The sequence below is a fragment of the Colias croceus genome, chromosome 15 (genome assembly GCF_905220415.1).
Source record: "Colias croceus chromosome 15, ilColCroc2.1".
In the NCBI taxonomy this organism is placed as follows: Eukaryota; Metazoa; Arthropoda; class Insecta; order Lepidoptera; family Pieridae; genus Colias; species Colias croceus.
Genome location: NC_059551.1, coordinates 3244344 through 3268509, shown reverse-complemented (window position 1 = coordinate 3268509; position 24166 = coordinate 3244344). Strand labels below are relative to the sequence as shown.

The window sequence follows — 24166 nt, the reverse complement described above, 5'->3', positions numbered from 1 at the left end:
TAAAAATATAGGGCTTACAGTAAATTGAGCGAAAACCAAGGTGATGATAGTCGATCGAGCGGGAAAGCTATCAAATGCTACTCTCAACATTTCTGGCGTTGACACCGTCGATCGCTACATCTACCTGGGAGCCCAAATCTGCAATGACGGCAGCTGTGTCCCCGAAATAAAAAGGCGTATTGGAAGAAAAGAGGAATTGGTATCAGAACCAAGATAAGACTGGTATGAGCCCTTGTTTTCCCTATCTTCCTATATGGAGTTGAGATATGGACAATTCTGGCCCGAGAAATACAAAGGATTGATGCATTCGAAATGTGGTGCTGGAGGCGAATGCTGAGAATACCTTGGACTGCGAGACGCACTAATGCATCAATCCTGACCCAGCTCTACATAACAACCAGGTTATCCACCATATGCCAACAACGCATCTTGTCATACTTCGGCGATCAGCCACACGATACGCAGAGGCGATGAAAATCTGGAGAGACTGATAGTGGTTGGGAACACGGAGGGAAAAAGATCGCGTGGTCGTTCACCAACACGATGGACAGATCAAGTCAAAAACTCATCTGCCACTAATTTTTACACGGTCGTAAGAGACGCCATGGACAGAGACCGGTGGAGGCAAATCATCCGCTCCAGATGCAACCCTGATGCTGACCACGATCCTCAGACATGAGGGACCGACAAGAAAGAGAGAACATGTTGATGTATATTTATTTTGAAACTTCATAATTAATTATAATCATATTGCTATAATGAAATATAATACATACAACTTTAACTTGATAACGAACACGACCTTGCGTTCAGGATACAAAACAAGAATAATACTGGTACAGCGGGTACTAGAACAATGAATGTTATTAGTTACATTACATATTATGTAGAACATTTTTTGTATGAAAAATCTATGAATACACATTACACATGTATGTTGTTAAGATATGTAGGTAAAGGTTGTTTGATAATAAATGTACCCAATACGTAGGTACTTCCATACCTAGTTAATATTGTTTATTTTTTGATAGGGAAGACAAATGGAAAAGTTTGCGCAAAATATTTTAAAGCTTCTTTTGTACATTAGGTATCAAACATCCACAAAGCATTATCTCCCTGCATTGTAAACCTATAGTATCTTTGTTATGACGGGCATCGACTTTAGTGAAAGGATCCCACATGTTTGTTTACTTGGCAGGTTTATTTATTTGTTTTGTAAGCTCCTCGTGTGTGACAAGGATGGATATAGCGTGCTGTGTTCCATCCCCAATGCTGGTGGCGCGGCCCGAACTAGTCCGACCACCCATCGCTAATCGCTTCGCTCGACGCCAGTTTATGCGTTCCTTCGGTACGTTCGCTCGCCCGCTCACTTCAATATTTTGCTTTCGCCAAGTTGTAAGTCCAAGTACTAAGCAAGCTTCAGGCGCGTTGATTTGTTGTTATTTCCCTGCAGTCTGAACTATTCTGCTTTGAATTAGCAGGCAGTGTGTAGTATTATAATTTAAATATCCGAAAGTATTCTTTACAATGAGCAAAATACGGTCTGGAGTGAAATAGCGGCGTGTGGCAATACCATATCGTCGTTTCATTGGAACGGTATTGAGGACGGCACAAAACTGTATAACTACTGTGTTGTATTCCCAGTGAGATGTTGGGGGCGAATATTGGTTAACAAATTGGATTTTTACGTCTGTTTGGACTTATTGCGAATGTGTATTGAAACGTTCATTGCTATACACGGGCGCACTGCTATGCGCCACGATTTGGTTCATTTTATACGGCACACATCCTCTGACCATTACTGCGAAGGAGCCCTTTAGTTGCTGGTAATATTTTATTTTATTTTTTAGCGTAATCTAATGGTAAATTATTCAAGAGAAAAATCATAAACATGCAAATTATTCTAATTACTGTCCCCATTAACATTCTTCATAACCACCGCATACCTAGTAAGACACTCGCAATTAAGATAATTATAATATAATTATTTCAACTAATTGATGTACGTATAAAATATAATTATTAATAATTATACTTCAAATAATTAATAACTAGGTAACTATTTCACATTGTTAACGCCCATTACTTAAGAGTGCGAATAGTAAAATAGATAGGTACTATCTATAAGGCCAACAAACAGACCAATGGAAAATAACAAAGGAGCACCCGATTCTTCGCATACGTAACATGACATTTCCATTCGAGTCGCCTTATCTAATTTTACCCCCAAGCCGAGCGACAGTAAACTTAAACCAACAGCATCAAAGTTACGAAATAATAAATTTAAATATATCCTGTACATAATAATATTGTTTATCCACTTGAAACCGGTTGCCAATACGAGGTCAGAACAACCAATGATGGATAGAAAGCTACAGCTCCGAGTTCTTGGCTATTTGGGGTTATCGGCTCTGGTATATAATATAATATACCTACAGCAAGATAACCACAACAACCAATACCGAGCCATTTATCTTCATAATATTATCACCACATAAAGAGCTGTGCAAGAAACTTCGAGGCGAATGTTCCAACGACTGTCAACTGTTTTGCAATTTAAATTTTATGTCTATTTTTATGCAAGCGAGATTCGGATAGGTAATCAAATAATTTACTGAGTTTAAATTATTCAATATCCTATATCTTTTTGTAACCTTTAAAAATATCGATTCATTTGCATTTTTGAAAATGTTTCGATGTTATGCGAATTAATAAAAATCTTAACCTTACACTTGGGGTACTAAAGGTGTGACATATTTTCGAATTCTGAATTAGTCTTGGTGATTTCATTAGTAAGTTATTGTTTACAGTGTTTGAGGCCGGTTGCAGAGCTTCACCGATTGTCAGTGCGTACTGTGGTGCGTACCATCGGCCCTGACGATACGCATTGACCGACCGTCAGTTTGTGTCATTCAGTGCTCTGCGTACCAGTAAACTGACCAGACCTAGTATGGATGTTCATGTTCACAACGACGATACACGCATGCGCGTCAGTGCACCGGTCGGTACAGCACTGAACGCGTTCATTTGTTTGAAACAAATGGAAACAAATTGTTTCCATAGCGCGTCAGTCGACCGACGCTACGCATGCGCACGCGCTCGACCGACGGTCCTCGTACGCAGTGCGTAGCAAAATACGCGTAACATAATATGACCACAGTATTACAATATTATTTTATGACAATGTGCGACTAACGTACGCACTGACGGTCGGTGAAGCTCTGCAACCGGCCTGACATACCTACGAAGAACACACCGCCTGCTGCGCATGCTTCATTTGCACGCTCTCCATAAGTTGTGATTGAATTGAATGTAATTATAAATAGGAGATTCTTAATGAATAATGCAGTACTTAGGAATGAATCTCCAAGATAGGAAAATTATGATCATGAAGTTTCGATCCTGTTCTCAAGAGCATCAGATATTTTGAGTTATTTAAACTAAAATGAGCTCGTCGAACAGTTTTTATTTGTCTGGATTTTATTGGAAACAGAAATTTCACATCGCATTACGCATTCATTTGTTTTCTATGAACGTGTATCTATTTACATAATATCTTTATATCCGCATTGTTTGTTGTGAAACAAAATAGAAAAACAGCCAGCCGTACAGGTTCACTTTATAATATGTAAAGATAAAACTTGAAAAACTTGTCTCCCATTTTAAGTGTCGACTTTTCAAGACGTGAAGTTAAACGAGCTTAATTTTCCTTATCTCTGCTTCTAGCGATGTTTTTGATGAAATAAATGTAGAGAACTTTTCTGCAATTATTTCTTGCTCTTACTTTCTTGAACGGCAAATACATGACTGATTGAACGGTACTTACTTGCTTATTGACAGCGAGACACACCCATTCCCGTTACAGATAAGCAATTTTTTTACTAATTACATTTTCATGATCATAATATGAGTAAATGTAAATAACAATTATAACATAAAGGTTATTGTAAAAATCTTAATTGCTTTTCTTCTGAGCTAGATTACTATCTAATTTATATATTCATGCACCTGCACCAGTGGTGCTCGCAAAACCGCCTGCGCTTTCAAAAAGTTGTTAAAAAAATTAAAAGTGCAATTCAAAGAAAAACGCTAAATAATTTTTAATAAACTGACCTAATTGCTTTGCAAGGTCTTGACATAGATGCGGTTGCTACTCGTACTTTCCACTACATTAAAATATATTTTCTTACAAGTGGGATAGGTACTCGATTTTTTGCGTTAGTAAATTAATACTTATGAAGGTCTCATTGTACCAGACAATTCGCTTCGGTTAAGGTTTTCCGAGAATTACAAAAAAATTGGGTCCATTGCAGGTAGAGCCACGCCTCTGTGAAACTAAAGACAAAAAACCGCATCAAAATCCGTTGCGTAATTTTAAAGATTTAAGCGTACAAAGGGACAGAGAAAGCGACTTTGTTTTATAATTTATACTATGTAGTGATAGTGATGTTTTGTGTAAACTACTACCACATCGTCCCAGCTTCTAACGGTGTGAGTGGACAGTCTGACGGAACAGTGTCATTTAACTGTATTACAAGATCCTTTGGGTTCATCTATGTCGATAAAACAAAATATTTGTAATAAAAGTTTAATATCTAACAAGCTTTCACGTTTATAGTATCTAGAAAAATTATCATATCACATACTTAGAATAGATGGCTTAGAATATTCTGAAGCTTGTGTTTTAATATCACATGATGATCTTAAATGATGATGAATTAAATTGCACTCGTATGTGATAAGTGATGACGGGTCTAAAATAGGCTCCCATTGTGTTGAGCTAAAAATATCCCTCGTTCTGCCGATTCAAAAGGACAATCGCCTGATTGTTTAAATTACACTCAACCACAGTCCATACAATGTTTAAATGTTTTAAAATATCATCTTAGTAGTTAGGTATAATTTGTTTCTGATCCTTAAGAAAATTTCTTTTAAGTAGTTACCAATTTTTACTTCTTTGTCAAGATTTTGAATATTTGTTTTGTCTTGTTCCAGGATCGCTGTTAATGGCGATATTGAGCATTAAAGGGGACTGGTATTTGTATTTTTGGCTCATATATTGCAAAGTGTACTCCGCTATTATATGGTTAGTAGGCAATCACTGCCACGGTGATAAGAGTCGATCCGTGATAAGCGCCGGTGTCGGCGGCCAGTTGCTTGGAGGCCTTCATAGAGTGCGCACGCGTCGTCGGAAACAACAGAGTCACCGAGTGAAGCATATTGTCGCACTAGTGCGGAGACCTTCTTTGAGAAAGATAGTGATGGCACCAGGAGCTAGCACTGCTCACGCTATGATGGAGGACAAGGAGAAAGCCCTGCATGGCGCTCTTGCCAATGGTAAGCTCAAGACCATATCAGTTAACAGATTTAGCAGCAATCGCACCTGGTTGTTAACCATTTCAGCATATAAGATATATGCTGAGATGGATATAATAATATTCACTTAAAAGTATGACGTTTAAGAATATCAATATTTCAGGTGTGGCTTTAACTTGCATCCCGAATACATTAATTCATAACTTTTATACGGATACCTAAACACCAAAACCCAATTGAATCATGTTTTAAATTGATACGAGACCTGATAGAACCTCACAGTTTTTGCTTCCGTTGAGTTCTTGCATGTTGCCTACCTTGCGCCAGAGAGGTCATTGTCAATAAAAATAATTTTATTGATTGTAATTATACACCAGTTTTAAAGTATATGACCAGTATTAGAGGGTTCTCGGCTAATTATTATATAGGTCTATCAAACAATTCGTTTGTGCCAAATAAATATACCTATTGTTATGCGGCGACATAATTATATGTGCTCCATTTTTCCTGTTGAAAGATTAAGTAAAACTCCTCAAGTCAAAATTGTCTTTGGCTTCGTCCCAGAAATTGTAAAATACCAGGAAGAAATTAAATTACTATATTTCCCTGAGTTCAAATACAGTCTCTTAAGATCGTTCAAATGATTTAAAAACGTCGAGTCAGCTGTACAAAACATTCACATTGAAATCCGGAACAGCATTTACTTATACAAAGGAAATGAATGAACTTGAATATTTTTTGTTAGGTACTTTATTTAGAACATTTTTACAAACAAACTTGAAACTCGAAAAAGGTGCTCGAAGAAACTGTTATGATAATCACAAATCATAACAATTGAGTATGTGATAATATTTACGGTATTTTGCGATTGCTGAACCACTTAGAAGTGCTAATATCATGTTATATCCATATTACATTATCAAAGAAAAAAAAATGCCAACAATCCAGGTAAGTAGCCTATCAAGCAATAGCGTTAACTATTTTGAATCTTAAGATTTAGATAACATTGCAGATACATTGAACATGCTCGAATTTAAAGACGGAGATGTCTCTTATAATTCCATAATATATTTACCAAACATAGACCACGATATAGAAGTGTATCATTCGACGTGGCAAACGGCCAAAGTCACATCGCATCGCTGGAAGAGGTCTGAGAAAATTTCAATGCGTCACTCCATCACGCGGAAAATTTGTGATACTTTATTGTCCATCTGACTTTCATTTTCCGGGCTTATCTTAAACTTTATTAACCTCAATAAGTTCATCGTGATGGGTACTTACTCAGAAATCAAAAATGCTGGCCACCGTTTCTGTATTTTTATAACGTTGCGTTGGTCGAAATCGAACCTTCTTAAAAATTAAAGAAAATTGTTATTGCAATTTATGTTGCCATGTTTGAGGGATTATTTTGCTGAATCACGATTACAATCGAGTAGGTATTCAAAACAATCAATAATTGACGTTAATGTAGACATATTTTCCTCAAAACCATTACTGTTCTGTGCTCAAAACACATTACTTATTGAAATTGAGCAGGAAGGTTCCGAATCGTTCAAAATACATGACAGATGTTCAATATTGCATGTTCAGCTTTTAAAAATTCTTTACCTACTTCAACATTTGAATGAAAATCTTACTCCTAAAATTAGAGCACAAAGTAAAACAGGAAAAATAATCTAACGGTTTGTAGCCAGCAATTCACAACATTATCGCCGCAATAATTTTAAGGCTATTATTAGCTTAACTGGACGCAATAACTCAAGTGGCACATCAATTGGGTTTTATGAACAAGTTCATCTGTACAAACTAACATATTATGAAACAATGTGACCAACGACCACGTCGAGTGACGTCAGACCACGCCCACTGTTCCAAGGTCGGTAACAGACCTGATAAACTCACTGTTTATGGTCCTTAGATAGGTGCAAGTTAATCAATATTAACATAGAGCATAGGTGAAAATATTTATACAGCCTCTTATCTCTCGCTAAAAGAAAAATACAATATTATTATACTCTTTGACTTACGAAACACGAACAAATAACGATAAAGATATTTTTCCAGTTATCACTTTTCAGGTATAACTTTCAATACGGTTATCTGTATCATGTCATTCATATAAACGTTTCTTATTATTTTCAAATCTGTTACACTTGGAAAATTTGCCACACAGAAGTTCAACAATTTATTATCGCCTAATTATAATAACAATAGCGATAATACTTTGATGTTTTCATAATTTATGTTGTTGTTATGCCCCCTGTACGTTTATCTGTTTTATCAAGCCTGTATTGCTATGCCTCCTATCAGAAAAGCTTTTGACTAACAATATGTTTTTTAAAGTATTCTAACTTATTCAAAATGATAAAATACATCGTATGTTGTTTTTATATTCTTTTGTTATTATAATTGATTATTTCCTGTCGATATATCTGCAGCTAATTAGTTGTATATAATATGAAGATTAATAGTTATGATAACCTTATTTAAGTCACGTCTGAATTTTATTTTGGTCGCATTAAATGAGTCAATGAAATTTATTTCAGCAAGTTGACGAAGTCTCTGTCACATGCCTCTCTTCATATAGGTAGTGATTGACAAAGGTCTACAATTAAATATAGTAGTACTAGGTCAATTGTATATTGTGAGAAAATGTTGTGGTGTGTATATTGTTTCCAATTAATGGAATTAATGAAGAGTATATAAAGTCCAAGACCGCGAAAGAAACGTAAGCATGTATGTAAATGTTAATGGACATGAAGCTTGAATATACAATTAACGGTTCTGAAGTACAAAAAAATATTTATCAACTGCCTAGATTTCCAATTTTTAACTACTTAAATTGGAAAATTGAAAACCATTAAAAGTCCTTCAACGCATATATGCACTTTATTGCATTCGTGAAAATAGCCAATCGTCATTCACTGAATTAATTATTATCGTTGTAGTTAATAGCGTATTTGTATTTGGAAAATTACACATTATGTTATGAAACGTTGTTTGTCTCGTTAAATGTTTATATTTATATTGGAACTGTTAAATGATGACCCGGTACTGCAATGTTCTATGCACGAGCAGTTTGCATGAACTTTGACGTCAATCATTGATCGCAATAATCATTAATAGCGTAGCTCCACCGTAGCTCATAGCAAAATATTATGTCAGCGGACTATTTAGCAATGTCGCCTGTTAAAAATAAAATATCATTAATTAGTTATTATTTTTAATATCGGGTGTTTGAAAAATAGAAACCTATAAGTCGATATATCATAATCAGTAGAGGCAGTTTCGTATCTTATTTTTTAGCTGATAATAAACTTAACAATAATATCATAATTTATTTTAGGAATAAAAAGTGACTAAGGCTCCCAAGATAGTAAACTAGTTAAAGTGCTTGCTCATGTTGTTTATCATTTTTGTTTTCTATACATAAAAATTTCATGTAACCTATTTCATCCATCAACAACGAATTTTTTGGGACAATTATTACCTTCTTAATTATAGTACATAGTCACAGAATACTTAATAGTAGGTAGCTAACACAGTTACTAGTTAGTATTACTGTATTAGTACTTTGCGGCAGAATCGTACTTTCACCTTGAATATCGCTCTCAATCAAACGTTTGAAATATCTTGCATAATCAAAACAATCTGTCATACATCATACATGTGACTTTAAAATAAATCTCCTTAACCTATATCAGCTGTATCATGTATGTAGCAAAGTGCGTTGGCTACTAGATCAACAGTTTCCTTGACTCGCGCGGGTCCAAAGTCCATTTGTATTGGCAAGCGTACGTTCACCGTACACGTTTCTATTCATTGTGCCTACGTATGGAGTTTTATGTGTTCAATGCAGGATATTATATAATCGCATTGAATAACTGCAGGGAAACTCGCTTTTTCAAAATACCTTTGTTCATTTTCGTATTTTAAAATTAGCAAGACTGCATCCGCGTAAATTAACAAGGTGTGTATGATTGTAATTGGTGGTGTTTTTATGGATACCCTTTCAGAATTTTATAATGACGTGTCGCAAGAATCTTAAAAACACCATCCTTTGTTAATTTTCCTGTCGTAGAGGCAATACTTTACTATACAATATTAATTATAATACCTGCACAATTAATATTATAAAGTGTTCTCAGAATTTCTTCGTAGAAAGTAGATTGAATCTAAATATAGTAAGTACTAACATATTTCAACGTACTGCCAAAATAGTGCCAAAACATTCCATATGGCAAATAGCAATTATTAATAATAATTAATTAATAATCTATGAATGTTGCCACACGGATGTAGGAATATATTTTAATTTTTATCCATCTATTCTATGACGTAAGCTTACGATATAAAAACAAACAAGAGAAGGCGCGGCCGTATAAACCGTTGCCATTGGTCGACAGGCTAGATTGATCAATTGACAATTTCGTGTTTTCGTATTTTCGTTGCTGACCGCGTCGTCCGTTGCCACGCGTACATTTTACGCGACAAAAATAAAAATTATTGTTATCAACGTGGCGTTAGCTAGGTTTTAAATAAAATGAGGAAATGTGACGAATCATTGCTATGTTACATTTGTTCGACGTAATATTATATTATTACGTCTGTTATAGGCATGCGGTACTAATGCGTTTATGCTAAACGAACGATCTAGTTAGATCCATATTTATTGACATTTATTATGAAGACATTAAATACATAATAATATGTCTTATCCTTGTCTTATCATTGTCGTGATTTATGAATGGTATATTGTGTGCTTCATTTTTGATAATTTCAGCTTACACTTAAATTATACTTTTATTTAATTATTTTTATCAGATTTGTACCTAATTTGGCGCGTGTCATTCTCTTTACGCGTGATTACCCTGTGATTATTGATCATGAATGGAATAAATTCAGGGAAATCTTCTTTCAATAACCATTAACCAGGTTAAGAACGATTATAAAATATGACTTCTGAATTTTAAAACGCCTATTACAGTCATTATAATGATTAGGTACCTTCCAATTTTGTTCATCATTAAAGTCTTAAAAAAATCGTGACTCGACAATGACTCTACATCAAATCATAACTCTACATAAAGTTGTAAAATGCACTAATTTACTCCAATTGCGAAAAAGGTTCCTACATCTTGTTATTTGGCATCCAATGAGAATGCTATACAAATACAACGAAATTCTTAATAATTGCTGGCTTTGCTGATCCTATTTAGTATTTACGGACCATAAAATATATCGCGTTCCAAACGACCATCGACTCGTGCTCATATATCTGTTGCTCTTGAATCTTGATATAATACCGTATCTTGATCTTGATGTAGGTAGTAGGTACTATTATTTATCATCTGCATCCAGATGCTTAGCTTTAGATCCTTTGGTACTAATAAATGATTATTGGAAATACTAGGAACATCTATAATCCTATAAACGTTATGTTCTTCTATAAGTAGTAGTACCTTCGATATTTAGCCGGAGAATGCCCCCGTTAGTTGCATGAAATCCGATGCGTGATTAAATTGCCCACGAGAGTCTCTCTCCTAATTCTGTCTCTCTGCTAACTTGTGCAATCCTAACTTATAAAAATAATAGAAATAGATTTTCTCATAGTTCACACTTCTACATCATACAAATTTATGTTATATTCGTTTGTTACAGTGTCCCTTCGTACAAGACGTGTAAGCCAATTCGCGCCGCTACTGATCGCGTTGGTCGGGTTACCGGCCCGCGGCAAGAGCCAGCTGGCGCATCGCCTGTCACGGCATCTCAACTGGAATGGGGAGAGCACTAAAGGTAAGATGTGCTGGATGAGTTGGAATTTCTTTACTCTTCTGGTTTGGTTAAACTGGAATGAATAGAGTTGGAGTTTTTATAATCTTCTGATTCGGTTAGCTGGGAAATTAATGGAAATGTAGACGAGGAAGTTATTTTAGTGAAGGTAGTTAAGTAGGTAAATTTAAATGTTTTTTTTTTGTGATGTATGTAGCTCTTTTTTATGTGATTGTGTATATGCTTGAGAACAGATATAAGATAATATAAATGTTTGTGGAAGCAATGCTTTAAAGAAAACTAGGTTTCCGCCCCTGGTTTCGCCCGCGCAGTCAAAGAAAAACCCGCATAGTTCCCGTTCCCGTGGGATTTCCGGGATTGCGCCATTTTGCCGGGATAAAAAGAAGCATATGTCCTTTCTCGGGTATCACAATATCTCCATACCAAATTTCATGAAAATTGGTTCAGTAGTTTAGGCGTGATTGAGTAACAGACAGACAGACAGAGTTACTTTCGCATTTATATAATATTAGTATTAGTATGGATTTAATTAACATTTAACACTACCTTTTGCTGGAGTATTTTAGGTGAACTAGTGTTCATGAGTACGTCCGTTAAATTTTAACATTGAATTACAGTGAAAATTATTAGCAAAAAAAGTAAGAAGATTAGCATTTAAAGAAGTAATTACAGATAGCAAGGTTTAATTACACACTTTTAATTAATAGGTAAGTTATTAATATACATAGTACCTTCTACTTACCTATGTTCAATTGACAATGAATAAATATACAAAAATACAATCGAAAGAAATATAAATCATAAATTAACCTTATAATTATTGTAGGTAACTACGATATATAATTTATGAAGCTTTGTGATTTCCTTGTTATAAAATTTTTATTGCCATTACGTATTGAAAGCGTGAGGTAATAAAAGATAAAATTAATTTTATCATTTTATTGTAGGAAACATAAAATACTTAGAAAATATTTAACTAACAACATATCTATTGTTCTAAAATTGGTTAATCATATATTATGTTTGTATTTCTGTTCCCATGACATATAATATGATTTGTAATATCTGTGATAATACAATAGACCGAAAAGGTCAAATCAAGGTCAAAGTATTATTTTTTATATTGGAGATAGTTTATAAATAGAGAAATAGAGTAAAGTTGACACAAAACCCTGTGTATTACATCCAAGAAGATTACATCATACAAGTTGCCTATTATTAAATTTAAATCCCGTCCGATTAGGGCCCTTCTGGCCTCCTCCACTCAAGCGACAGCTCAAGCCGAGGTTCGTGGTCCCCGTCAAGGGGGGACGCCCTTGTGCATGTCGCTACCAGGGTGAACCTTCAGTTCACCCCCGCGTCCGCGTTAAAATGTAGTAGCCCTTCTGGCTAACATTGAGAAACACCATACAAAAAAAATAAATAAATAAATTTAAATTTGGTCTGGATCTATATTTGTTCATAATAGAGATAAATTTAAAAGTCAAATTAGTTTATCGTGCACATATTTAGTTGGAAAGGCACACGATACTAAATCTATCGCCTTGACCTCGTTAAAGGTATCTCACTCTATTTATGTTATTCAGGTTATAAAATATATCTACTTGTATCATATACATTATACCTATTGCCTATTCTATGTGTCCTACATACAGTTTGTAAACGCGTAAGAGTGCCTTTTCATCAAACGAACATAGAGCTAGGACAAGAGAATTATTTCGTGATCTTTTAGTCTAAACGAAAACTTCAGTATAAGTACATTGCATAGAATCTTTTCGAATGCACTAAAGCGCAAAGAATGTTCTACGCCTGTTTATACTAAAATAATTAGTCATAGTGGAGTTAGAATGAGCATTCGCTCGTTTGGTGTAAATGCACCGTAATATAAAATGGAATTATTCTGCAATAATTGCTTAATATTCTAAGGAAATTAACGTTTAAAAGCATTTAGCATGAATATTGAAATTTGCATTTTAAAATTGAGGATCATCAATTTTTAATTAAGTAAATAAATCGATATGTTCGAAGGACATTCATAGTTATTAACTGCACGTTAAATAACTTATTCGATTGCGATATTTAAACTGATGTTTAATTTGAATAATGAAAAGATAAAATTAAATAGGTAGGTATAACAAAAAACAAATAGAAAAAGTGTACTTAATGATAAAATAAAGACCAATCAGTACATGCAATTACCTACTATGTTAAATATTTTTAAATAGATTTTTAGTTTGTAGAACTTATCTATCTTATCGAATAGAAAAACAAGAAAGATAACGTAATTTCTAACAGCGATATTAGTTTGATATTTGATAGATTAAGTTGATTATTCTCAAAGACAAACAGAATTTAAAAATTATTTATTTATTAAACATATGTACGTATCGTTCTAACATTTTTATTATTATCTACATTATATATCTTATCGTACATTTAAAAAGAAACAGTTCTTGTAAACCTTTTTTATGTTTGTGACGTAAAGATACTTTTAAATACCCCAACCCAATAACACAGATTTATTTATATGTACTTACAATAGTCTAAAAACGAATAAACTTTTAATTAAAAAATAAAAACAAATCGATCATGAGCCAAGATTTGTAACCCTGTACCTCTGTAACCCTTATCTCGAATTTTCTCTACTTCAAATATTGAATTTCTTCTTTCCTTTTATAATTTTACAAATATTTATAAGCTCTTTGAAAGTGGTAAACTTAAAAATCTTCACTTTGATCACAGTGTTCGACTGCAGCGAATACCGCCGTCGCCACATGGCGCTATACGGCACGCACGACATTTTCCGCGCGGACAATCAACAAGGTTCTGCGATTCGTCGCCAGAGCGCGCGGGAAGCTGTGCAAGACGCGGTCCTGTGGCTGAAGGATGGGAACAGTGTTGCTGTAAGTGAAAATTATTTTAATACTTACTTAGGTAATTTGGATTTTGATTTTTAACTCTTATTTTGCGAAATTTTTCATTTACGATCCGCTCCAAATGGTCGTTGCTTGCCATTGCTAGCCTACTCCATTATTGAGTGAATTTTTGATATTTTTCATTTATGTTTCGCTCTTATTCTGTGTCGCAACGTGATTGGATTATCCATCTTGTTTTTATTCTGAGATAAGTTTGTTGAAACAAACTCTTCAACTTTTTATTATTAGTAAGCTTTTTACCATTCTTAGTCCGAAAATGTATCTCTGAAATATCGTATTATCAATTATGTATTAACTTGATAATCGATTTAATCATTTCGTAGAACAAAACATGTTTGACCCTTGATAAAAGCTAGTTTATCAGATATTACGCCTTGTTTTTATTTTATTCGTGATGTCATCATCAACTGTAACAAGTATTCAACACAGACTTCCATTCATATGAACATTAAATTTCAAAAGTGTTACTAATTTCAATTAGCATTTCTTAATTTTTAGCAGAACGTTAAAAGACACATAGAAAAACAATTCCACAATGTGGTGGTACGGTAAAGGTTTAACCCTTAAATGCATGATTTTTCCTTTTTAAATACCATAAATTGAAACAGGTAGGTAGGTAAGGGTTAAGGTACCTAATCTCTACCGGTCTACCCTAACTTTGAATGATACCTTTTAAAATATAGATTTTAGACCTGTATTTTAAATTTAGAAATTATCTTTCTAGTTAGATACCTATATTACTATATTTATCGTTATTTATAATGCAAATAAAATGAGAATAGACGTATTAACAATTATTACAAATAGTGTCCTTAAATGAGGGTATAAATATAAAATGCGTTGTAGTTAATGCGAACAGTGCCAACAATAAATACTCTTGAAATAGAACACATGTATGTACTACATTATTTGTATTATTAGACTTACTCGAATGATAAACTTTACTGTTTACTCTTAATGATTTCTCAGAATTCGTCATAAATAACTTATATAATACTAGCTTTCCGCCCGCGGCTTCGCCCGCGTTTTCAAAGAAAAACCCGCATAGTTCCCGTTCCCGAGGGATTTCCGGGATAAAACCTATCCTATCTCTCTAGTTGGATCGAACTGTACATGGTGTGCGAATTTTATTATAATCGGTTAAGTGGTTTAGGAGTCCATTGAGGACAAACATTGTGACACGAGATTTATATATATTAAGATAATAAATATCTAGATAGTCCGCGACTTTTAATTGGCGTGGAAAAATTTTGATACAATAAAAAGTGAAACATGATCGTTAATGTCGTTGAACTGTAGTCAAATAAAAACTGTAATAGAGCCGTTAAAACTGTCAAAATTAATGTAAAGCAAAATAGAGTGTCCAACGTTTATTAGAGAAGATCTATTTTTAAGTGCCTATCATGTTTTACAATATTTAAATTCTCCTCAAGCAAAGGGTTCCTTACACAATAAAGTATGTCATTTATCATTGTTTGTATGGAGGTGTGTCATCTTGTGTATAATTCAGTTTTTATTTACAGATTTTCGACGGAACCAACATAACGCGGGAGCAACGCCGGGATCTGAACGAATACTGTCTCACGGAAATGGGCTTCCGTATTTTGTTCATAGAGTGCGTGTGCGAAGACCAGGAGTTACTCGAGAGGAACATTATTGAGATATTACATTACTCTGCTGATTATAAGACAATGAGTGAGGAAGAAGCGGTCGATGACCTGCGCAAGAAATTGGAACATTACATGAGACAATACGAGCCTATAGACGCGACCATAGAAAACATCAGCTTCGTAAGGGTCGAGAATATGGGTGAAACTGTCACCGCGCACAAAGTCGTCGGACAAAAGGAGTCAGGCATTCTTGGCTATCTATCCGGGATGCGGGCATTACCACAAACCCTATTTTTCACTCGGGTAAGCAGAATTTATGTAATCTATATAATATAAAACTCAAAGGTGACTGATATAGTGATCTATCAACGCACAGCCCAAACCACTGGACGTATCGGGCTGAAATTTGGCATGCAGGTAGATGTTAGGACGTAGGCATCAGCTAAGAAAGGATTTCCCGAAATTCTTGCGGGAACAGGGAAAAACGGAGATGCACGTACAAAGTCGCGGGCGGAAGCTAGTTAATTAATAATTTGCATCAATAAAACTAATTACAAACATGTTTTCCGAGATCCGTCTCGATCGATAGTTTAAATCTATAAACAAGATATTTATATCGTTTCAAGTAAACATTGATACGAAAACAACCGTCTGTAAGGATTTGTGGATGTTATTCATAATGCTCGTTTTAGATTTGATAATGTCCACGTGGCTGGGGGAGCGACAACGTGATGTGGAATCTTGCCTACGTATTATTATTTCATATTATCTTTAATGAGATATGTCTTGTCCTAGAGTTTGAAATTACTAATCTTATTAATAAATTATTCGCAATAGATTCATTGATTCCAATCTTAATAAGCATTGTTATTATCACTGCCGACCTAGATTTACTATCATACTATCGAAGGAATCCTAATTAAATTATTTTTTTATCTAATTTCGGTCAGGGGCCATATTTTTGCTAATTAGGTATTTCGGTTTATTTCCATTATCTTAGTCTCGTAGATTATAAAGACCCGTGTCAAGTTTTGTAATCACTTTGTAAAACCAGAGAAGTCAGTATTATCTAATATTTTATGTATTCCATTTAAATAGAATACATAATATTATCATCCAATAAACTGTTTAATGCAAAATCAACTTTAAAATTATGTTTTAAACGAAATGGACAAAAATTATTTTGCTTCACGTAGTCTAAGTAGCAAATATTTAATCTCCATGACACATTCTAAATTTTATTCCGAGTATTGACTCTTAAATAGGTCGTAAAATTCGTCCGATCCAGGTCACATTGGACACTGGTGTTTATTTTTGCTTTGCATAGGTACATTTATGCATTGGCTGAAATTATGATTTAGCGCACTTGGCCAGCGTAATAAATTATGGCACAAAGTCCAAACGGCCATACCCTCATAGGTGTGGCCTAGCCATAAATATGGATTGACTAGCTGAAACCTGCGACTTCACTCGTCTATCCAAGAAAAAAGTTATGTGCTAATCCAGACTAAACTATCCTAGTATCAAATTTTCATACGTATCCAATGCTGTATTTGCGTGTATAAGTTACAAACATCCACACATTATTACAAACATTCGCGTTTGTGACAATAAATGCATATAAACAACGCCGGGTTGCAAATGTTTGATGCGTAGATTAATTATTATTAATGTTTTAGAATTTAAAAATTATGAATAATCGTCCTTGGAATAAATTGACAAATTACAAGCAATATAGAAGTTATAGTCGAGCCAATTTAATAGGCAACATTTGACGTCTATCAATTTTATCTTCGAAGAGAGGTAATCTGCTTAAAAACATCGATTAAAGTGAATTAATCGATACGGATTTGAAACATTTGTCAATCGAATTTATTAATTTATAATGATTTTAGACTTTTATCCACAAGAAATCGATGCATTCAATTCTAGATGTCAGATTTCGATTTTTAGAGTAACATCTCTGGTATTTAAAAAGAAAAAAGGTTTATTGACACAAAATTGTAGCGACGTCAGTTCTTCAATTCATAAATTGTTTATTATGTTTAGAATGGTTTATCAGTAAAATGAAATCTTAAAATTAATTGTGTCGGTCATTATTATAATAAATATGTAATCGTAATTGAAAAAAGTTAAGCAAATGTGCAGATCTAACAAAACGAAATATCATTTTATTCTATGTCGTCGTTACTAGGTTACGTTGTTGAATTTTGTTGGACTGTCAAATGTTGCCTATTAAAATGGCTCTACTATAACATGTTTTTTTCTACAGCACGGTGAAAGCGAATACAACGTGCTCGGCCGTATAGGCGGTGATGCTAACCTATCCCCACGTGGACAACGTTACGCGCACGCATTGGCCGAACATATCAACGCCATCGCCGGCCACGAACCAATGGCCGTGTGGACTTCGGAACTGCGACGCACAAAACAAACCGCCGCAGAAATTATGGCGCCAAAACGAGCTGTCAGAGCGCTGAATGAACTGGATGCGGTAAGATTTGAATTTAGATTTTTTTTTAAATTTGGAAATTTCCACATGGCCAATGTTACGCGCACGCATTGGCCGAACATATCAACACTAGGTCACGAGCCAACGGCGGTTCGGACTTCCGAACTGCGATGCACAAGCTAACCGCCGCGGAAGTTTTGGCGCCAAAACGATTCATCAGAGTTGAATTTGGAAAGTTCTATCATATTCTATGCGATTGCCAATTGCCATATTGTGACGTCATAGCTGTTAATTCGTACCAATGACGTTCCTATTCTTACTTGAATTGCATTGTAGGCAAAAATTAGGAGATTTAAAATTTTAATTTGATTGATATTTTAAATTCACAGATTATGGGAATGTATACTTATACAGATAATATTATACAAGTCTCGTCTAAAATGGTTTCTTTAGTTAATTATCATAATTTATTATACCTACAAATAAACTTATTACCTACATTAATTTCCTAATTGATTCTTTTTGTAGAATAGAAAATGCGCAGAATCATTAAAATATGTTAGTTACCTACTTATTTAAAAAAAAATAACTTAATCATCAATATATTAATATTACCGTTATATCATTAAATACCTATATGATTACATATTTAATAAGGAAAACACATCGCAAATCAAATTATTTATACGTAATGACTATAAAATGATGATATATTTAACATTCATACCACGCTGTTTCCTCTCTATGTATGGTACTTATTGATAAATACTGAGTTGAATAACCGTATACTTAAAAATATAAATAATATGCGATATGATATTTAATTATAAAATTAAAAAAAAAAACATATGCTAGATATTTTGGTTTATCAAGAGACAAGAAGATATAAATAAGTAGTATTTCTAAAATCTATATTAACATCGCCTTAAATAATCTTTTCTATCTTTGTTTCTTATAAATAACGATAATAATTATAGACAACTGTAAATAATATTAGAGGAATCTATTGTTTTCCTAACTTTCATTTGTAGGTTCTACTGTCATTCAAAATTAGATATCGGACGTCATTATTCACCTCCATCATCCATTTCCGATAAATAAACAACAATAAGCCACCAATAACATTAATTAAACTTACAAATAATTAATTGAATGCTATTTTTATCTATTGTTCTCAAGTAAAATTTTAATTGTATAGGAAACGATTATAGGATAGCATTGTTTGTTTAAAATAAAGAGCTATTATCTTAAGATAATGGTGCAGATGCAGTCACCTGATACGGTAACTAGCACGTGTTTGTAAGAGCATTCATCCAAAGATATCAAATATACACAATACCTCGTAAAACAAGCGCATTATGTTATTTTCAATTATGAATATAATTGAACACAATTTAACGCCAGACAATACAAACATTGCCAATATAGGATCGGTAAAGTTAGTCAAGTGTTCTAAATAAATGTAAAGCAAACAAACCATAACACTTGAATTATCGCTTCATAATCATTCATTAAAAATAACCAGATTATAGTTAAGTGGCAAATATGGAACATAAAAGCAGACATAATAAAACTAAAACGCCGATAGTGTTATAAATATCACATTAAGTGGGGTCATATCCAACATACATATGCTTTTATTCTGCAACACTTTATCAAGTATCATCATTACATATGATAAATATACTTATTTGCCTGTCAATTTAATATAACATATTCAAACTTTATATCCAGTCACATATGTATAATCTAAGTACTAACTAATAGCAAATATTTTTGCATATTCTTTAGTCATGGTTCAATATATTTCGTCTCTTTACATATGCTTCTATTATTCATCACTTTAAATGTACTCCGCTTATATACATGGCACAGTACTGAATATTTGAATAACATTTACTATTTTTTTACATAAACTGTTTATTGTTTACGCTTGAATTAGCAGGAAATCGAAGAACATTATTTGCGATGCGGGAAAATCACAAGATGATAATAGATCCATTTATATAAACTTTTCCTATTACTATTTCACGCCAAGATTATTTACCAGAATGACTATATGCGATAAAACCGGTAGAAATCAGAATATACTAAGTATTCTCTTTGAATGAAGTTTGTACGCCAATTGGCGAGCTAACAAAATTTCTAGTTATAAATCTGTATTAAAATTTAAGCGATGACAACCCGGCCAGACCTTGAAAAGAAATTATTCCCAATCATTATAATTTGTCTATTTAATTGCGTTGTTGATTGAAAATTATCCAAGGTTTTGCTTTTAATCCGAGTATCGAATTTGCTAGAACATTGAAAAGGCATGTTTTTAACGATAACGATAAGATTTTGTTTAAAAATATCTATGAATCAATTTACTTACAACGACATAAATCTATAGATATGACTCAAATATCCCCAAATTTTAAAGAGCAAAGAAAATGTGTCGTGTTATCTATTGTCATGAAATTCAGGCTTGGAAAACGTTATTTTTAATTTTTCACACCAACTGAGCTAATCTCTCCCAGGGATAGATCTCTAGTAGGCTGTAGGCTTACTTGGAAAACTTAAAAAAAATTGAAATCCAACCTAGATAAGCATACACAAGGCTTACACTATCTGACATTTAAAATGTCTACCTCTCGTAGGCAGTAGGCTACCTTGGAACACTTTAAAGATTAGTCTTTTTAACACCATCCTAGATAAGCTTACACTATATTTACTTACCTGTCCTTAATTTTCCAGGGCATTTGCGAAGGTCTTACCTACGAGGAGATGCAGGAACGATTCCCTCAGGAGTTCGCTTGGCGTGACCAAGACAAGCTTCGCTACAGATACCCGTGGGGGGAGTCCTATATAGATATCATGACTCGTTTGCGCCCAGTGCTGTCAGCTTTGGAGGATGAGGACAATGTGGTGGTGGTTGGCCATCAAGCGGTCTTGAGATGTATGCTAGGATACTTCCTGGATGCTAAACTTGGTAAGGATCTTTTAACTTTAATTGTGAAGTTTTTTGTGTCATTATGTTTCGATACTTTGTATTTTTCGTTTTAATTTAAATTGTTGATTTATTTCATTTCATTAAAATAGTAAGAAATGCTTATTTGGATTACTTTTTTGGATAGACAAAAGTGTCTCATAATTAAGTCGATTAATATAGATCTCCTCACAATTTTATTTGTTTTTTATTGAGATTATTGATTAAGGAATGTATCCATTTTTTAATCAGAAATGTTGATTCGAAAATATGTGTTTGAGCTAAGATCATTAATTGGCCATGTAATATTCTGTCATTATTATGAATTATGTGTTTAGACAAATGTGTTCCTCGTACTTCAAGGAAGCAGTGACATGCAAGTTCACATAATGAATGATCACACTATCAATCATCATCTATAACACGACCTACATACATTGTTCTAAGAAACTCTAGAAACTTCTGCTAAATATAGACCGTTTGCTTTCAGACGAGTTGCCCTACATGAACGTGCCACTTCACACAATCGTTAAGCTGTCTTCATACGGTTACAAATATAAGGTGGAAATGATAAAACTGCCTATAGAATGTGTGGACACGCACCGCAAACAACCCAAGGTAACATTGCAAAATATTTATTGTTTACAATAACGTAATAGGTAAATCGTCCTATTATAAACGTGAAAGTTTGTCAGTATGGATGGACGGATGTTTGTTATTCTTTTACGTCAAAACTACTGAACCGATAACAATGGAATTTGGCATGTAGGTAGCTAAATATAAGACTAAAAGCTCAAGCTTAAGCCACAGGAACGGGAACCAAGCTTTTTCTTTGAAAACGCGGGCGGAAATCTAGTTAGAAATAAACAAAGCTATTTTAGTTGGTATTTTATATGATTTTTCTAAAACGCTTGGTCGTGAAATTATTAGTTGACCATAATAATGGTTGATTATGCAGCAAAATGACAATAAAATGACTGGCTCTGGCTAGCGACATACGGAGTTCGTTTGTTCTTTTTATCGCTTATTATGTGCGCATAGCGATTGCGATATCAAGTCTGCAAATATTTAGAATATTCATTTGTATGAGCAACTTAAACTCATTTTGTTAGTACTTACATAATATTGTGATTAGATCTGTGTTAGCAACATTACATTGATAAAAAAACAATATGAACATAACTCCAACTTTGAAGCACGCACACAGTAATGCTTCACAGTTCACACATTGACAGGCCAGTCTATTCGCAATACAATATATTTAGCATAATAATAAATAATTACAAAATACTGAGTACTAGTGGTCCGCCCGTGGTATATAAAATAGTATAGCTCACTCAGGGATCACGTATCTATCCAACAGTAAAATAATTTATGAAATTCGTCGAGTAGATCCTGACATTAGGGCGTTCAAACGTGGTTCAAACGAACAAATATATAAAACAAACCCTTCAGCTTTATATAATTAGTATACAAATAGATACCTATTAGATAATAAATCAATCGATTTGTTTTCCAGAATTGCTCAATAAACAGGACAACAGCGGACGCACTATTAACAGTACCGTCTCACTACGACACGTTGCCGTCCAACTTGTGGCAGAACCCGACGGAGGCGCAACTTTAGGCCTCGTTCAGCGCGCGGTCTGTCCGCGCGAGTGATACCGAAACAGCATTAGATGAGGCTCGTATTGAGCTAACATGTCAAAACATGTCCAAACGTGTAAAACGTGTGTGTAAACATGCGTATAAGCACGTGTAAACAAGTTCAAACACGTGTGTAAACATGTCCAAACATGTGTTTAAACGTCCACTTATAGGTGTGCTAACACGTCCAAACATGTGTGTAAACACGTGAATACACGAATAAACATGTCAACATGTCCAAACACGTGCTAACATGTCCAAACATGTGTGAATACGCCAGTCGGGATCGCGCCGTGGTTGTGAAAGGCCATGTGCTATGACGTCATAGTCGCTCAGCAATAGAACATCCAGCGCTGACGTCTCTATATACCATGAACTTTGTGATTGATTTCAAGTGAAGCTACGTTTAAAGACTGATGTTAAAAGTTTCGTCAATTGTTTTAGGTTCTATTTTAAGTATGCCACACTGTGGTACCTCTATCTTAATTTACTTTAGCACTTATTTTGTTCTCCATTAAGTCGAATTTTTATTGATTAAGTTATTTTTTATTTTTCGATGTATTCACGTTATTGAAATAGTAATAAATAAAGTATCGTGTGCGAGTTATCACATTAGAGGGGAGTGGCGAGATACGAATCAATATAAATAGAATAGCGTATTATTAAGTATTAGTTACGTCACCACTGATCACCCGATCACATATCTTAGTAATAATTTCATATTGTATTTTCGTATGTTGCGTAAGTGTACCCGCTATGCCACGTATTTTTATTATTTTTTTAGTATGTAGTCAGACATTAAGTAGCATCACGTAAGATGTCAATTACATTGTAATTTGTAAGCGATTATTCGCATTTCTGATAACTGCCGGGATCTTATCAGCAATGTATGCTCTCGTGAGGTGTTTAGATGGATTAGAAGTTTATGACGATGGAGTTTTATGTTTACGTAATGTTAATTTTACTTCTAAGCTTAGGCTCTCAACAGACGTAAGAACTATTGTTAAAATAGTACTATATTGTAATCTTGGATGGTCAATTACCTACTGGCAATTATTTCTTACAATAGAATGTACTTTTAATTTTTATAATAAAATAGTATGACAAAATGAGTGTTTTATTTTGGTTTTAAGTTGTTGATGTATAAGAAAAAAATATTGAGCTTACTTTAAAGCAGTAAGCAAAAGCTTAAAGTTATCAATAAAGTATTAGTTTCTGACTTTATTTATATTAAATAGTACATTAAGTAGCATCATGTAAGAATGAGATATTATAGATGAGTTATTAGGTTGCTGCGCTCCGCGTGGTGCTGCTTCTGTTGGTCTTAGCGTGATGATATATAGACTAGCCTATCCAATACCGAAATCCGAATTTAAAAAATCGGACCTGTAGTTCTTGATATTAGCGCGTTCAAACAAACAAACTCTTCAGCTTTATAATA

The 24166-nt window shown here is 33.9% G+C and overlaps 1 protein-coding gene across 2 annotated transcripts; it reads left to right on the top strand.

Annotated features, from left to right (window-relative positions):
* The first annotated feature begins 1350 nt into the window (after window positions 1-1350).
* On the top strand, window positions 1351-23834 carry LOC123697788 (6-phosphofructo-2-kinase/fructose-2,6-bisphosphatase-like). 2 transcript variants are annotated; one of them, XM_045644331.1, is made up of 9 exons: window positions 1351-1832; window positions 4996-5337; window positions 10981-11115; window positions 13855-14015; window positions 15572-15961; window positions 17931-18152; window positions 20847-21081; window positions 21569-21696; window positions 22598-23834. In XM_045644331.1, exons 2-9 carry the CDS (start codon window positions 5007-5009, stop codon window positions 22703-22705), a joined length of 1710 nt encoding a protein of 569 aa, XP_045500287.1. In that variant the 5' UTR covers window positions 1351-1832; window positions 4996-5006; the 3' UTR covers window positions 22706-23834. The 2 variants fall into 2 exon arrangements, with proteins under 2 accessions (XP_045500287.1, XP_045500288.1); XM_045644332.1 differs by lacking the exon at window positions 4996-5337 and having other exon boundaries at window positions 1353-1832.
* Window positions 23835-24166: the final 332 nt, after the last annotated feature.